The 19,277-nt window shown below is 35.5% G+C and overlaps 1 protein-coding gene across 3 annotated transcripts in view; it reads right to left on the bottom strand.

The window, feature by feature from the left end:
- Positions 1–19,277, bottom strand: part of adka (adenosine kinase a) — a 158,125-nt gene that overhangs the window by 120,725 nt on the left and 18,123 nt on the right. For all 3 annotated transcript variants that reach the window (XM_052572824.1, XM_052572825.1, XM_052572826.1), the window contains exon 4: positions 908–986. In XM_052572824.1, the coding sequence (XP_052428784.1) occupies positions 908–986 (79 nt within the window). The remainder of the gene's footprint in view (positions 1–907; positions 987–19,277) is intronic.

The following is a 19,277-nucleotide window of genomic DNA, read 5'->3' as shown; positions in this document are numbered from 1 at the left end:
AAAAGTAACAATTTACCCACATATAATCAAATCATAGTTTTCTAATAAAGGCCAATGTTTATCTAGTTGAGTTTACTCTCTCTACAGACACCCTATAGTGATCTTAGTTAGAGCTTATTAACTGTGCAAAATCTGAGAAGTGAGTGTAAACACATATAGCTAACAAATGTTTCATATTTTAAAGTAAATAAATGAAATTCTAACAATAATGGTGATATATTTTTTATTAACATTAAATAATAAATTGCCATTGAATTATAACCCTCCAGAAAACACTTCAAACAGGAATATAAACACATCAAAAGCTACCAAGATTGTAGATAGCTACAAATTTAACACCGGGACAATCAATCAATCAGTCAGTCAATAAAACAAAACTCATGTTTTATTGTTATTTTATCTTATGCATTATTTAAAGCTAAATAAATATATTTGATTTTATAGGTACACACATAATCATTCAGGATTAGGAATTCTTCTTAATTCTTGAATTATTATAAATGTACATGTGAACCTTTTATATGGTTAGTAAAAATACGCCTCCAAGTAGGTTAAGAAATGCTCCCTAATAATCATTGTCTGTCAGTCTGTACAAAGATGTTCACTGGTGACATATAATCACAAATTCTGCCAAGGAACTTTGCTAGACGTACTAAACTTCTCTTTTGTATCTTTGTGGTTTTACAGGCATCCTAGTTAAGCCCTTTAGACCACAGAGGATGTACAAAACCACCTGTCCATCTGAGGGAGCTGTGTGTGGTGCATCTGGCAGACATTTTTATCCAAAGAATCTTACATTGCACTTAAGCTATACATTTTATCCATTCCTGCATTCTCTAGAATCTCATGACCTTGTCGTTGCTAGTGTTGCATGCATTAAATACTGGTTACAGCTTTGAGCACCAACCTGTGCGACTTTTACGGAGTTCTGGGTGGCACCTCCAGCGTGATATTCAACCTTGAATTTCTTGACTATCTCTTCAAACCTAAAGTACAAAAGAGATAGACAGAAATTAAAATTAGATTATACAATGAAAAAAAAAACTATGCATGCAAGCAGAATTAAAAACATTTGATGAAACTGAAACAAGGGTGTTTTATTTTTAACACAAGCCTTGTCCAGAGTACAATCACAAGATCACCCAGTGGAGATGCATCGAGAACAGGAAACCTCAGACACTGTAAACAGGAAATAGGGGACTTGAAGCCTTGTGCCGCAGGCCAGTGAGCCTTCTGAGAAAGTGTGCGTGTACTGTACTTCTGCATGCTTCTCTCAGCGTGTAGAGACGTGCACACAAACACACACAAAAGACCCACACAAAGGCAACAAACGACCTGCCCCAAGTCTGGACATTATTACTGAGAAAAGCATCCACTACAAACCTGTATGTGCAACAGATTTGAACAGCATGCAAATAGTCTGAGTCACTGAAGGAAGTGACCTCCCATGGCCTCTGCAGTCCAAACACAAGCATCAAAACCACACACACACACACACACACAGTTCCTCTGCTAACAGCTAACGCTCACGTGCACACATGTGTGCATGTAAACAAAAGATGAAGTGTTTGAAGAATATTTATCCAATGTTCAAGAACCATCTGACATGATGACAAACACTGTTACACTGATATTAAACAATATTTCCATGCAGTGAATTCAGGGGCAGCTCTTGCTAAGGGAAGTAAGACTCTGAACTGAACATTTTGATTAAATGTTCCAGGTAAATTTGTAAAAAATGCTGACAGATTTCCACAGTACCCACTGTAACATGCTGCCACATACATTAACATTTGTGGCCTTTTAAAAGCTATTAAGAATAAAACCTGAAAGAAAATTCAGAAACACTTTAGCACAGGAACAATTCTCACTGTTAACTAGTTGGTTATTAGCATGCCAATTACTAACATATTGGCTGTTTATTAATACTTATAAAGCATATATTCTGCATGACCATATTCCACAACCCTAATCCTACCAATGCCTAAACTTAACAACCACCTTACTAACAATTAATAAGCAGCAAATTAGGAGTTTGAGGCAAAAGTCATAGTTAATGTCTTGTTAATGGCTACAATTGGACCTTTAAAAAATTAAATTTTTTATATTTTAGATACTATGGAGTTAAAAAGTGCAATATAGAAAAATTGTTTCACCAACAATAATAATAAAAGAAACAAAATGATTTGTCACCTTAACAATACAATCTATTAAAAACGGCTGATCAAGTTTGTGTTCATGTTAAATGGAAGTTGTGTTTGTGTGCATGCTTTATAACACGTTTAACATTTTCAAGTGCAGAGCTGTTGTGGTTGGTTGCCAAAGCATTGCCATGTTGTTGCTAGGGTGTTGTGGGTGGTCGCTTAGTGGCATGAGTCAAACAAAGCTGGTCACAAAGTCTCAATGATATTCAGAAAATATATGTGGTGAGATGTGGAATTTTTTAACCATTTATTGGCTGGGTCATTCAGTTTAGGTTAAAAAAAAAGGAAGTCAAATTGGTTAGATAAGTAATACGGTAGCATATCTTTCCTCAACTCAAATTTGAAGTATCATTCACTTTTGTACAATAACAACTTCATTAACTTTCTCTCTTAAAGTAGCAATATATCTTTTCTTCCATATTGTGGTGCACAAAGTGTAACATAGGAGAAAAATGTAGGACGAGGACTTCAATTCAATTCATGGGTTGTGGATTGGACTTTGTGACATGGCCGATGTACTCAAAAGTGAATGTCTTGAATTCATCAACAGAGAGAAGCCAGAAATTTCCACATGAAGAGTAATATCAACCTTCATAAGGTCAAACATTCTTAACAATGAAACATGAATGAATGGTTCAAAATGAGATGTTGCAAAAGATCTTTGGTTAAAAGATTGGTTAAAATGAACCCAATACTTAAAGCTGGCCATTAATAATCATTAACAAGTATATTTATCTGGCTGGAATCGCTATCATTAACAAGGTCTAGTAGTTTCAACACATACTAGGCAAGATGGGTAACCTTAAATAGGTGTGGCTCTCAATGACCCAATTCGTGTTCCCATGAACTCAGAGCAAAGGCGATGACAGAACTGATGCACCGAGCCCACAGAGACACAAGAGCACAAAAGCAGCGCTGCACAGTGCATCGTGAAATCGTTCCATTAGAAGAGAGTGGCCTTCGGGCACTGAATGGGCCACCCCTGGCTCCCAGCACTTCCTCTGGGAGTAGGGTCAGCTCTCCCACGGATCTGTCACTCCTCTTGTGGCACTGTCAGAGGGGAAAAGCCCATCAAGCAACACTTCATATCCAGCCAAGGAGCAGGAAGAAGCAGCGGGGGGCCGGCTTCAGCGAGGAGGGATCTCACATAACTACACATTTAAGTACTTCCTTTAGCAACAGGAGCTCTGCACTCTTGGCAACAAAAGGCTCAGGCTGGAGATGGCTGGCATGTTGAGGCTCTTCAAGATGCTGGCCGACAACAAATGCACCGGTTTCTCACTCCAGCTTGTCTTCAGCCTTTTGAAGCTTTTGTAAACAGTGGAGTGACACCTCCTGAGAACATAATCACGTGCATCTTCCTCGTGTGTGCCTGTGAGAGATGCCTCTTAAAGGGACAGCCCACCTAAAAATGAAAACCGTCTTAATCACCTTTTTATATAATTCTGTTTTTTACTGACTCGAAACAAAGTCCAAGCTGATCTTTTCTAGAACATCAAAGAGCCAAAAGCATCATAAGAGTCATCAATATGACTTGATTTGTAGAGTACACAATAGGTTTGGGTAAATAACAGATCAATATATTGGTCATTATAGGTCACAAAAGTTAACGCAAAGATCTGAAAGTACATTGATTAATAATTCATAATTATTACTTATTATTCATTAATAATTTATTAGTTTTTTTATGCCAAGTAAGCACCTACTGCCATTTATTATGAAAAGAATAGAGTAAAATGTATTAAAATATTTAAATTAAAATACTGGACATGTTTAAAAAGGAGATAAAAGATACACAAAGATAAAATCTATGTAAAAATTTCAGGTGCACAAAGATTTTTATGATTTGTTTATTTTTTGACACTTTAAATCTACACAACCATTCAAAAGGTTGGGGTCCATAAGATTGTATAAAAAAATTTATAATTAGGATGTATTCAATTCAACAAGAGTAAATAAAGACATTTACAAAGTTATCAAAATAAATGTTCCTTTGAACTATTAAGCAACAAAATTGTTTTAACATTGATTATTATAAAAAAGAAATTAATGAGCAGCAAAATCAGCATATTATAATTATTTCTGAAGGATCATATGACACTGAATATATACACTGTTTTTATAATATATTTACTTTAGAAAAAGTTATTTAAATTAAAATATTATTTACAATATTTCATGATATTATGATTTTACTGTATTACTGATCAAATAAATGCAGCCTTGGAGAGCATGAAAGACTTCTTTCAGATATCAAATCAACAGTTTTATTACTTTTTTTTTTTTTTTTTTTACTTTACCACAAAAGTAGTTTGAACTACAAAAACAATGCGTGGTGACATCATGATGCAGATCACTATAGTTTCTTGCATGTCTTATTTTAAAATATTATGTCACCGTACCTCACAGACATTTAACTTGCAAAAGACAAATATGAAGCAAGACGTGTCTCACTTTTCTTTTTTTGGAGCCATTATAAGTCACCATCCACTTTCACTGTAATGAAAAGAGACTCTCAAACATCCTCCTTAACATCTCATTTTGTGTTTCATGGAAAAAACGATGATTCATGTCTGTAATGAACTATCCCTTTAAACCTTTGGTGCATCAAGAATAATGGAAAAACTAACAAAATGTTAAGCATTCGACAGAAGAGAGCCAAACTGAGATTTCTGTTCTGCACTGCAAACACAGTTCACTGAAGTTTACTTAACCATGCTGTCCGTTTACAAACATCTTGGTATCAGGTAGTAACAATTAAAGCGTTTTTCCAACATTCCCGTGCAGCCCGGGTCAGGGCTGAGTGCAGAGGCCGTCAGCGCCCCCTGTCTGGAGCACGGGACCCTGAACTCTTCATAGCGTGGGAACAATATACACACTTCCTCGGCCTACAGAAAAAAAACACTAACCATTCTGACCGCAGTGCGTAGGACTGAGCTAAGCAAGTCAAACCACGAGCATACGCACACACAAACACACTACCCTTTACACACAAGAAAAAAAACTCTTGCACTTTGTGCCCAGTGCTTCACTGGAGAACACATCTTAGTTTTGGCCTGAAATGGGTGAGGAGAACAACTCTGGATGGGAGATTTGCCACAGCGCCTCAGTGTAGGGTTACAGAGCACACACACACACACACACACACACACACACACGCACGCACCCCTCAGAGAAAAACTGTACACACATGCACTCAGAAAACTCACAATAAGAATAATAAAAGAGGTAAGGAACATACATGTGAGCATTATTGATTGAAAAAGGCGCTATTCAGAACTGTTTACTACCGCAGCAAAGAAAAAAAGCAGTCTACTTCACAGCGAGAGGCAGCAGCACCGATGCTCAATATTGACGGTGGTTTTATTTACTGTATAGTAGCTTGACTGGAAGCAGTTGATGTGGCTACATAGGCAATTCACACAAACAAACAGTGAGCCTGCGGAGAGAGGCAGGGACTGTTCATCAGTGACCACAGGCAAACACTGCTCTACACACAGTCTTGTGTCTAGCTACTCCACGAACAACATCAAAGCAGCACTCCAGTCAGATTGGGGAAAACACAATCAATTGTGAGAAGCCTCTTATTTCAGAAATGTAAATTGGCCGGCTGTAGAGTGGTGACAAAGGGAGTAAGTGGTATAGTGGGAGGTGGTGTGAATCAACGGACGGAAACGGGTTTGAAGTTAGACATAGTCGCAACTAGGAGAAAATATTACATTAAAAGTAGAATATATCCGGTCCCTTGCCTTATTTAGACAATTATGTGGTACTTTTAAAGTGTCAACAGAATTTTTTATTTGGGGTGGGGGGGGGGGGGGTATGTTACGCCTAAAAAAGCCCTCTATATGGACACAAATGTCATTAGCTAGTTTTTTTTTTTTTTAAACAATGTTATTTTATTATACATCATCTATGTGACCCTGGTCCACAAAAACAGTCATATGGGTAATTTTTTTCAAATAGCGATTTATACATCATATGACTTTAAAAAGAAATAGGCTTATGATTGGTAAGTCATGTCAACTTATGTTTTTACATTATTTTAACTCAAAACAAGTTGAGCAATTTCAACTTTAAATAAGTTGAGTTTTAACTAGATTTTTTTCATTCAATTGAATATTTCAGTTGAAATTACTTCTATAACCAAGTTGATTATGCTAAATTTCAGTTTGCAGACTTTCATTTCTTTTCTTTTTTTTAATCGTAAATAATTAATTGTTTAAACAAACAACAAAAAAAACACATTTGTATTAACTAAATTGAAATAAATAATACATAGATATGAAGTGTTTAAGAAATATAACCCACAGAATCAATGATGGATCTTAAGCATGGCTGGGCAGCAAACCATTTTATTTAAGTGAAGCATGAGGACCACATTTTTCCTTTTATTTATTTTTTTATTTTTTTGTGAGCACCAAATGTTCACTTATGAAGAGAGGGGGCACAGTGAGGAATGTCAGACTGTGCTCTTTGAAATGCCTCACCACAAATGTTACAAGAGCTGAAAAGAATGCACTTAAACGTCAGATTGATAAAACCAGAGGCAACATGTCTTGCATATGCTTGTGGTTAGACATATTAAAGCAAGATGAGAGCCGAGTGTCTATCCAAGATAGGGATATAACTGATTTTTCAGACAGCGATTTAGAAAAAGCCAATATTTAGGAATTTGGTCTTCATTTTTTTGGTCATATGAAGCTTAAGCAAAATAGGTGCAAAAAATAAACAAAAAGAGGGAGAAAAGCACAGGGATGGAGGCGGGGAGAGAGAGAGCGCAATGCAATGATGCTAAACAAAACCAGGTCAAGTCTTCAGAACTCTTTCAGATGGAGCTTTGAAGCACAACAATCGCAGTTAATTAGATCCAGAATATCCGCCTCCACTCCACTAACATTGTATGCAGTTCTATTGACAAAAACAATTAAACAAGAGCAATGAGACAGCTCGCTCTAAATGCTGAAGTGAGACACTCTGCTCTGCCAATGACATTGTTTGCAGAGAAGACCTCTAATGAAGGAAGAATACAGCGCTTTACTAATGCAGGCCATATTCTAAACAGAACTGACAGTTTCTCACAGAACCGCTTGCTTTATGACAGCTGACACTGCACACGCTAAACATACAGAGCTAGCAATAATAACAAGCACTTAAATACTCATTAGCAGGCCGATATAAAACAACCTGTCAGGGCCGCATCCAGATAGCGAGAGATTTAGATGAGAAGTTTGAAGGATAAGACCGCGGAAGGGCTGTAAATAAAACAAGGCGAGCGGCGTGCGTGTCTGTGTCTGAGCTCACAGCTGCCCGCTCCTCAATGATTCATGGAGATCCTTCGGAAAGCCTTATGATGAACCGTTCAGTAGTGGTTTGGGAGAGAGCTGGTCAACGGAGCAGAGCAATGGATGTACCGAATCCACAGTTCCTCGTAGATGCCAATACATCTCCGGCTCAGGATGTGTTGTACACTAGAGAGGACAACTGACAAATTAAATCTGAGTTTTCATGCTATGATATGGACACAAATGCAACTTAAGACAGGGGAAGTAAATACAACGTCAGTTTACTTCTGCACTGTAATATATTTAGATACAAGTTTGCAGGATGTTTTCATGTGCAGGATAATAATGACGCATCAGCAAGTGTGCTATTAGGAATAATAAATAGAAACGTTTGCTAATTTAGTTATTATAGCACAAAATATACAATCATTTAAAAGAGACCGTATTACCCGACTACTGGAAGCCTAACTGTAATTTAAAGATGTAATACTGAAGTATTCCACAATATAACTTCACCGTATTTCTGATATAAATACAGCCCCGGTTATCATAAAAAGATTGTTCTTTAAAAATATCTTACTGACCCCAAACTTTTGAATCTTATACAGTCTTCTGAAGTCAAACAACAACGTGCCCAACATATTGAATAAAATCAAAACTGATTGCTTATATCAGTTCCCTTCAGTGAGTTGTAAATCATCAGCTAGGAGAGATATTTAAATTGAGTAGGAGTAACTGATGAGTTTGATTCATGAACGATTAAAAGAGATGGATTGTGTGAACATTCACTGAAATTAAATGCATTCAGAAGACTTATATAGATTTATATAGTGCCATTCCTAGGGCCCTATGAAGTCCATTTTATTTGGTCCAAGTTCCGTTTTTTTTTTTTCCTCATTTAATGAATGTCTATTCTGGATTGTTTTTTTCCGTTTTAATTTTTCTAGACACTGTTTTAATGGTTCAATTTAATTATTATTATTATTATTATTATTAAGCAGGTCTAATTAATGAAAATCGTGAGATTTAACAGAAATTTATTAATTTTGACAAAAAATAAATTTTTAAGGCCCTATGAAATACGTTTGAGGTTTTTCTTACAGTCTCAAATTTAGTTTTTAGGTTTTTTTTCCTTCACAAAATTGTGTGTTTTCCGGTAACTTTCTCGATTCCATTTGAATGGTTTCATTAAAATTTAAAGGCATTTCTTAATAGTTGATTTTATAAAAAAAATAAAAATAAAAAAAACTAATTTTCTTTTTCTTTTTTTTAATGCTGTGTTGCATATTTGTATTTTTCTGGTAAATAAATTCTGGTAAATAATTTTTCTGGTAAATTTTGTATATATATATATATATATATATATATATATATATATATATATATATATATATATATATATATATATATATATATATACGTATATATGTGTATATATACATATACATATATATATATATATATATATATATATATACATATATATATATATATATATATATATATATATATATATATATATATATATATATATATATATATATATATATATATATATATATATATCACTGATTCTTGAAACTTTGGCAAAAACATGTCCCACTAAGAAAAGTGCTAATTCTGTTGGAAATGTATAAAATTTTCATGAATAAAAAGAATCAAGGTTATAATCAGGGGCTCCTTTGCAAATATGTAAGGTTTTTTATAGGTTTAATTTTTAATTTTTTTATTTAATGATTATATGCTGGCCCATTGCCTACAAAATCAGTTGTCCTCGGATAGGAGGTAATCATTTCAACTTGATTAAAAAAACAAAAATTAATAATTGAATTGAATAATATCTTTACCACATGAAAGAGTACATTGTAATATGTATTAAAAACTACAAACAGTGAGTTTTGAACAATATTTACTACTATTTTGTGGTTGCTTAAATTGTGTCCCACATATTCGTCACCACCGTCAGATATTTATAAAAAGCAATAAAATCAGGCAACAACAAGGTTGACTACATTCCCGAGGACCCCATTTCCAAACCTTCAGCTCTACTGCATGCATCAAGATCAACCAAGCTCCTGTAAGTTGGCTATTTTCTCTTAAACTTGTTCATATTTTTGGACACTGCTACTGTCACAACCATAACATGTCAACACCGTCTACTTTGTATAAAAAATATTAGATTAGATTATGACATATATGTATACTTTTTAAGAAGAGGTCTGAGGTAGCTAGCAACAGAGGGGAAACTAGATGGCTAATGTGAACAACTCATGCATATCATGTGAAAGAGTAGGTTTTTGTCACCACCGTCAGACGTCACCACCGTCAGGTTTTCTGTCTGACGGTGGTGACTTACAGTCTGACGGTGGTGACGAAATCCTCCAAATGGTCCTCAACGGAGGCTAGAATATAATTGTTGATCACAATAAATACCAATATGACCTGTAATGTATTTTAGGAAGTTATGGCTAGGCAGAAGCTATCTGTGGAGGAGAGAAGGAGAAGAAACAGGGAATATCAAAAAAAGAGGAGAGAGAAAATACACAGTGAGGCAGAGTTAAAGGAGGAATACCTCAGAACAGAAAGGCAAAGATGGAAGAAGAGGGTGGAGAAAGGGAAGGTAAAAAATATAAATGATTTGAATGAAAGGGAAAAGAGAAGTCAAAGAAAGGCTTGGAAACGTAGACAACAAGTATCAAGAGAACGCAAGAGAAAGAGCTTAGATCCCCCAGAAACTCCCCCAGACAGTCCAGTGGATCAGGCCATACACAAGCCAGCTCGAAGTAGACAGGCTATAGCAGGTGAAAGGGAAAGAAAGAAAACAAGAGCAAGATACTCAAGAGAGATGAAAGCTATGAGGAATAAACTTCAAGAGGTAATGAAGGATAGAAACAAAATGAAAAAGCGTTGGGTATGAGAACAAGCTTGGAATAAAAAAACACAAGAATCACCAAGAAAAAAAACAGAGCAGCTGCTGCGGGGAAGCCAACTCAAAAACTCCTCCATCAAGAAAACTCTGCTGTTCCACAACGCACTCATTCATGAATTGAAACAAAACAAGTCTGCCCACAATAACTTGACTCTGTCGGGCAAGGTTCTAAAAAAATATCGGCTCATTCACCAGACAAGGCAATTTGGCATAACATATAACACACTGCGGAAGAGGAGGCTTTCTGATAAAAAACCTGCATACATTCAAACAATTACTCATAAGGTTCAGGATTTCTACCATAATGCAGCACGAATGACAACTGACAAACAAGACACAATTACACGCAATAAATTAAAGCATCAGAGAATGATTCTGACTGATACAGTATTGAACCTCCACAAGGAGTTCACCAAGAAGGAACCAATAGTGAAGCTCAGTTATTCATCCTTCTGTGCCTTACGTCCATTCTATGTCACAGCACCAAGACCGTCCGATCGTAAGACATGCCAATGTCAGTACCATGACAACGCTAAGCTGATGCTTGAAGTCCTAAGGGAAAATGGTGTCGTCAAGTCTAGCAAACTGGAGGATAGTTTTCAACTTGTCTGCTGTTTACAGACAAGCGAGGCATGTCTTCTGCGCTCCTGCACCCGGTGTCTCCACAAACATACACTTCCCACACCACGGCAAGACCAGACCAATGTTGAATGGCAGCAATGGGAACGAGTTCAGGATCAAACAGCAGATGGGCTCCACTTCAACACAAGACGTGTGATGCACAGTGGCACACTGGGAGAGCTTATCCAACAATATGAAGACAAACTGAAGACAGAAACAACAACACATGTGTGCTCAGTTCAGAACCAGACCAGAGAGTACAGGAGCATGATAGAGACGTGTAATGATAGCACAGTAATTGTGCATGTGGACTTTTCTGAGGTGTGGAAATGCAAGTATAGTACTGAGGTACAGTCATGCCATTTTGGACAGAACCTCCCACAGCTCAACCTGCACACTGGCATGTACTATACAAAAGAACAGAAGACAGGCTTTTGCACAGTATCAGAATCCAAACGACAAGATGCATCTGCAATTTGGACTCACATGGAACCAGTCCTGACAGATATTCATTTAAAGTTTCCAAAAGTTGATACTATTCACTTTTGGTCAGACGGCCCCAGCAAGCAATACAAGAACAAGAAGAACTTTTTTCTCCTCTGCAGTGTCCCTCCAACTCTAGGTTTCAAGAGAACAACCTGGAACTTCTTCCCCACCTCACATGGGAAGGGAGCCCCAGACGGGATTGGAGGAACTGTGAAAAGGACTGCAGACAGCCTTATACTGCGGGGGAATGACATTGTGAACGGGAACATCTTCCATGAGATGGTTGGCAGAAGCCTCTGCAGCACTAAGCTCTATATCATTACTGAAGCTGACATGCAGCCATATGATTCACTCCTTTCTCAACCACTAAAACCTGTACCTGCAACAAGGAAACTCCACCAGGTCACACCGACACACAGAAACGACTCTGAGATCCACTGTAGATCACTGTCCTGTTTCTGTAGTGAGCCAAAGATGTGCGAGTGTTTCAGCCCAACAATATTCCAGTTGACTGCCAATGCACCCAGGGTACAGGTAGAGGATGACAGTCCTATACCAATGAAAAAGAGGAAAGGTCCTTTGGCAATGTTGATGGAGGAAATGGAACAGGAGGAAAGTGAGCAAGAGCCAATGGAGCAAGAATCACTGACCAACAGTGGTCCTGATGGGACAGTGACAGATCTATCTGCTGATGTAGTTCATTGCGGAGATTGGCTTGCAGTCATTTATGACCAGAACTGGTGGTTAGCAAAAGCTGTCACTGTGGATGCTCATCATCAAGATGTGGAAGTGGAGTTTTTCCACCCTCATGGGCCTAACACACGATTCTATCCAAAAGGAGGTGGAAAGGATGTGTGCTTCATACCATTTGACCATATTCTGGTCAAACTTGTGGAACCGTCATCACCAGGTCGTGCAAGCAGGACAAGGGAGATTTACAACCTGTCTGCTGAAGTCATGGACTTCATAGAGGAGAAACATATACACCATATACTTCCTGATAAAGCTACATGATTGGTGGAGTGATGTAAATCAATCAGGGAATACTCACATGAGTTCACATTTGAATTATTAATATTATTGTTCCAGATGTGTTTTGTGTTATTTCCATGGAATGCTTTCTGTATTTTGCAACATTTCAGTTTATGGAAAAGAGACGGTAAGACATAGTTATTCATCTATTATTTCAGTTTATAGTCTAGTTTACATAATAATTTGATTACATTATTTTATGACTGGGCACTACATAACAGTTAAATTTGAGGTCAGTGATGAATTCTATCTTATTGCTACTGGTAATGATTTCTTTTTTCTTTTATTTTACTTATGATGAATATTAAGGGGTACTTTTATTAATGATAACTTTGTTAATTTAACCTATATGTTTCTTATTGAATGTTTGCCACTGTGCTGTTACAATTGTTGTTATCTGTTCTTCATGTCCAATATACAGTTTACAGTCCAGTTTTCAGAAGAATATAATGTATTATTTTATGAGTAGGGGGCAATAGATGAAAGTTTAAGATGATGTCAGTAATGCATCATTATTCCTACTGGTAATGACTATTTTTTACTATGATTTTTATTTTTTACTTATTTTCTTATAATTGATGATATGGGGATATGGTACTTTTAGATATTGCTTAATTGTACCAATTGTCCTTGAAACATGTTTATCACAGTGTTTAGGATTGTTGTTGTTTTTTTTGGACAAAATAGTTAAATAAAGTTGGAAGCAGAAAGCCATTGACTTGAGTAGTATACATTTTGGAATTGTATGTTGTAATGAGGCCACTGTCACCACCGTCAGAATAGTGTCACCACCGTCAGAGGGAGTTGTTTTTGTTTTAAATGAATATGCTTACAATATGTTTCTTCAGTGCTGTTGAGTTATTAAAGAAATCATCTATTTTAATACAAAAATATGTTTGTTAAATAAAAAAACATTAATTTTTATATTTAGGTTTAAAGTAAACGTTATATGATGTTAGATCTTTTAAAGGAGTGCACGTGAAACATTATAAAAAATTAACAAAAGTGAATATTCAACATTTAACAGCATATATGTGTACTAAGAATGCCATATACTTATTTAAAAACTCTAAATACATATTGGACCAAATAAATAAAAAAATATTAGGTTTATATTGTGTATGACGGTGTCAACAGAAACAAAGTAATAACTGGAAAAACGCCTATTTTATGAAAAAAATACAAAATGGGGAGGTTGCACCAGGACATTGCTGAACAGCCAAAACCTTGTTCTATAATAATAAACCTTCAGATTTTGTAATTTAACTAACTTTTTATTTTCTAAATTAAATCCTGTTTTATCCAAATTCTCAAGAATCAGTGATATATATATATATACACATATACGTATATATATACACACATACATATATACACACACACACACACACACACACACACATATATATATATATATATACATATATATATACACACACACACACACATATATATACATATATATACATATATACATAAAATACAATTTATAATAATTTTATTAGCAGTAGTAATATCATTACATTAAGTTATATATTTCTGTCACAGTTCCTTTAAGTTAAACCAAATTGATTTTGACCGGTTGTTGTGGAGACCTTTAGCTTTCTGACCTTTAACTGTGTGACTCAGAGCAGTTGTAGAGACTATAGTATACTCATATATTGAGGAAGCAGGGCTGAAATCATCACGCGTGTTTCAGTATGTGTGTAGTAAACGAAACCCACACCTGTGCCATTCATTCACACTTTTAATTACACGAAGAATATGCAGGATTCATATTTCAATAGTATTTTATAAACAGTCCATATAACATTTTGATACAAGTGTCCTGACCTACTTTTGATTTATGCATCCAAAATTTGGCAAATTCCTTGATACTCTGCGTTATAGCCTACACTAAATTCCAATTTTATGACTGGATTCCACCATTCCATCTGCTTTTTCAGCATCGCGGTAATCATAGGGCCCTATATTCCTCATTTACTGCAATCGCATGGAAAAGAGCAAACAAAACATTATTTAAAATATTTCCTATTATGTTTCACACACACAAAAAAGAGAATAAATGATGCCAGAATGCTCTTTTTTTGAGTAAACTAAATACAGTGAATGTCAGATGTGCTGTATCCATCCAACGATGCTCAGGAGAGACCGTCTGGACTGGGATGCACATAGGTGCACGTCTATACAGCACCGAGCTTTCTATTAAAGATTTATATAGCAACTGTTAGAGCTATTGACATACAACTGTGACCTCAGAAAGAGCTGCCTTGTTTTCCCATTTGAAATCATGGCAAGCATTGGGGCTCTGTTGAACAAATTCTGCAGAGGCCGAATCGGGAGTGAGCCAACACATGTCCTCACATTTACACAAAAACAGACACCTATACATACTGTATATAGAAAAAACACACACACAGACAGACACAGTCAGGATTAATGGCAGGGAAAAACCTAACCTGCTGTTGGGTGGTCGTGAAAAAGTCCAGATAAACTTTTGACTGCAGAGCACGTCTGAATTATGAAGTGAAATAGATGGGTTCATTTATTTGGAAATGCACATACCAGGTGGCAAGAGCGTTGGACATTATTAATGTAGCTGTCATGTAAATTCCACATAAACACAGGAACGGAGAGGAAATGTAAAATTTACAAGCATCTCACTGACCGAAGCCACAAAGCAGCCATTCATTGGCCAGGGCCGCACGTTTAAATAGAAACAAGGTGGTCAATGGTTGCACGTCACCGTTAGCCTCTCAATAAACAAGTGAATTATACAGGCCTGTCACAAAACGGACTCGAGGTTTTGATTTAACATCGAAAATGTAAACTTCAGAGACGGAAAAAACAAAACCGATACATTTAATGCAACCACAACGACAAAAAAACAAAAAAAAGGTCATGCAGCTAATGCGGCTATGACTTGAGCGCTAACACTTGAAACCCAGAGTTTGCATTTAGACTGTACAGGACAATCTGAAATCTATAAAATGAAGTTCAAGCACCGCGGGCTGGTGCAGAGTGTAGTTTGCCGGCGGCTGGGCAGCGGCCCTTCTCTCTCTTTCACTCTCCCCAGATGAGTCATTAACAGACCGGCAGAACCAAGTGTCCTGGCTTTAAATGCCACCCTCTAAAAATAAACCCCCAACTGCAGCCTGACTAATGTCTCCATCAGTATTCTCTGTTCCTGGCCTGTATGCTAGCTTAAACGCTAACCTGCAAGGAGCACTTTTCCGCAGGAGGGGGGACCTCCATCTTGCCCTCTCTCGATGTTAATCATAACACGCTTGGAAATTTCCGCCTTCTTTTACACATAGTCCTCTGAGGGGTTTCTTAACACATACCTAGCAGGGGAGAGGATCTGCTTTCTCACGTAGTCATATGTTAAATAAAACAAGGCGAGCGGCGTGCGTGTCTGTGTCTGAGCTCACAGCTGCCCGCTCCTCAATGATTCATGGAGATCCTTCGGAAAGCCTTATGATGAACCGTTCAGTAGTGGTTTGGGAGAGAGCTGGTCAACGGAGCAGAGCAATGGATGTACCGAATCCACAGTTCCTCGTAGATGCCAATACATCTCCGGCTCAGGATGTGTTGTACACTAGAGAGGACAACTGACAAATTAAATCTGAGTTTTCATGCTATGATATGGACACAAATGCAACTTAAGACAGGGGAAGTAAATACAACGTCAGTTTACTTCTGCACTGTAATATATTTAGATACAAGTTTGCAGGATGTTTTCATGTGCAGGATAATAATGACGCATCAGCAAGTGTGCTATTAGGAATAATAAATAGAAACGTTTGCTAATTTAGTTATTATAGCACAAAATATACAATCATTTAAAAGAGACCGTATTACCCGACTACTGGAAGCCTAACTGTAATTTAAAGATGTAATACTGAAGTATTCCACAATATAACTTCACCGTATTTCTGATATAAATACAGCCCCGGTTATCATAAAAAGATTGTTCTTTAAAAATATCTTACTGACCCCAAACTTTTGAATCTTATACAGTCTTCTGAAGTCAAACAACAACGTGCCCAACATATTGAATAAAATCAAAACTGATTGCTTATATCAGTTCCCTTCAGTGAGTTGTAAATCATCAGCTAGGAGAGATATTTAAATTGAGTAGGAGTAACTGATGAGTTTGATTCATGAACGATTAAAAGAGATGGATTGTGTGAACATTCACTGAAATTAAATGCATTCAGAAGACTTATATAGATTTATATAGTGCCATTCCTAGGGCCCTATGAAGTCCATTTTATTTGGTCCAAGTTCCGTTTTTTTTTTTTCCTCATTTAATGAATGTCTATTCTGGATTGTTTTTTTCCGTTTTAATTTTTCTAGACACTGTTTTAATGGTTCAATTTAATTATTATTATTATTATTATTATTAAGCAGGTCTAATTAATGAAAATCGTGAGATTTAACAGAAATTTATTAATTTTGACAAAAAATAAATTTTTAAGGCCCTATGAAATACGTTTGAGGTTTTTCTTACAGTCTCAAATTTAGTTTTTAGGTTTTTTTTCCTTCACAAAATTGTGTGTTTTCCGGTAACTTTCTCGATTCCATTTGAATGGTTTCATTAAAATTTAAAGGCATTTCTTAATAGTTGATTTTATAAAAAAAATAAAAATAAAAAAAACTAATTTTCTTTTTCTTTTTTTTAATGCTGTGTTGCATATTTGTATTTTTCTGGTAAATAAATTCTGGTAAATAATTTTTCTGGTAAATTTTGTATATATATATATATATATATATATATATATATATATATATATATATATATATATATATATATATATACGTATATATGTGTATATATACATATACATATATATATATATATATATATATATATATACATATATATATATATATATATACATATATATATATATATATATATATATATATATATATATATATATATATATATATATATATATATATATATATATATATATATATATATATATACACATATACGTATATATATACACACATACATATATACACACACACACACACACACACACACACATATATATATATATATATACATATATATATACACACACACACACACATATATATACATATATATACATATATATATATATATATATATATATATATATATATATATATATACATATATATATACATATATATATATATATATATACATATACATATATATATATATATACATATATATATATATATATATATATATATATATATATATATATATATATATATATATATATATATATACATATATACATAAAATACAATTTATAATAATTTTATTAGCAGTAGTAATATCATTACATTAAGTTATATATTTCTGTCACAGTTCCTTTAAGTTAAACCAAATTGATTTTGACCGGTTGTTGTGGAGACCTTTAGCTTTCTGACCTTTAACTGTGTGACTCAGAGCAGTTGTAGAGACTATAGTATACTCATATATTGAGGAAGCAGGGCTGAAATCATCACGCGTGTTTCAGTATGTGTGTAGTAAACGAAACCCACACCTGTGCCATTCATTCACACTTTTAATTACACGAAGAATATGCAGGATTCATATTTCAATAGTATTTTATAAACAGTCCATATAACATTTTGATACAAGTGTCCTGACCTACTTTTGATTTATGCATCCAAAATTTGGCAAATTCCTTGATACTCTGCGTTATAGCCTACACTAAATTCCAATTTTATGACTGGATTCCACCATTCCATCTGCTTTTTCAGCATCGCGGTAATCATAGGGCCCTATATTCCTCATTTACTGCAATCGCATGGAAAAGAGCAAACAAAACATTATTTAAAATATTTCCTATTATGTTTCACACACACAAAAAAGAGAATAAATGATGCCAGAATGCTCTTTTTTTGAGTAAACTAAATACAGTGAATGTCAGATGTGCTGTATCCATCCAACGATGCTCAGGAGAGACCGTCTGGACTGGGATGCACATAGGTGCACGTCTATACAGCACCGAGCTTTCTATTAAAGATTTATATAGCAACTGTTAGAGCTATTGACATACAACTGTGACCTCAGAAAGAGCTGCCTTGTTTTCCCATTTGAAATCATGGCAAGCATTGGGGCTCTGTTGAACAAATTCTGCAGAGGCCGAATCGGGAGTGAGCCAACACATGTCCTCACATTTACACAAAAACAGACACCTATACATACTGTATATAGAAAAAACACACACACAGACAGACACAGTCAGGATTAATGGCAGGGAAAAACCTAACCTGCTGTTGGGTGGTCGTGAAAAAGTCCAGATAAACTTTTGACTGCAGAGCACGTCTGAATTATGAAGTGAAATAGATGGGTTCATTTATTTGGAAATGCACATACCAGGTGGCAAGAGCGTTGGACATTATTAATGTAGCTGTCATGTAAATTCCACATAAACACAGGAACGGAGAGGAAATGTAAAATTTACAAGCATCTCACTGACCGAAGCCACAAAGCAGCCATTCATTGGCCAGGGCCGCACGTTTAAATAGAAACAAGGTGGTCAATGGTTGCACGTCACCGTTAGCCTCTCAATAAACAAGTGAATTATACAGGCCTGTCACAAAACGGACTCGAGGTTTTGATTTAACATCGAAAATGTAAACTTCAGAGACGGAAAAAACAAAACCGATACATTTAATGCAACCACAACGACAAAAAAACAA

This window comes from Carassius gibelio, chromosome B13 (assembly GCF_023724105.1).
Source record: "Carassius gibelio isolate Cgi1373 ecotype wild population from Czech Republic chromosome B13, carGib1.2-hapl.c, whole genome shotgun sequence".
NCBI classification, from domain to species: domain Eukaryota; kingdom Metazoa; phylum Chordata; class Actinopteri; order Cypriniformes; family Cyprinidae; genus Carassius; species Carassius gibelio.
Note: the sequence above shows the minus strand (reverse complement) of the source record. Positions and strands in the feature narration are given on the sequence as shown.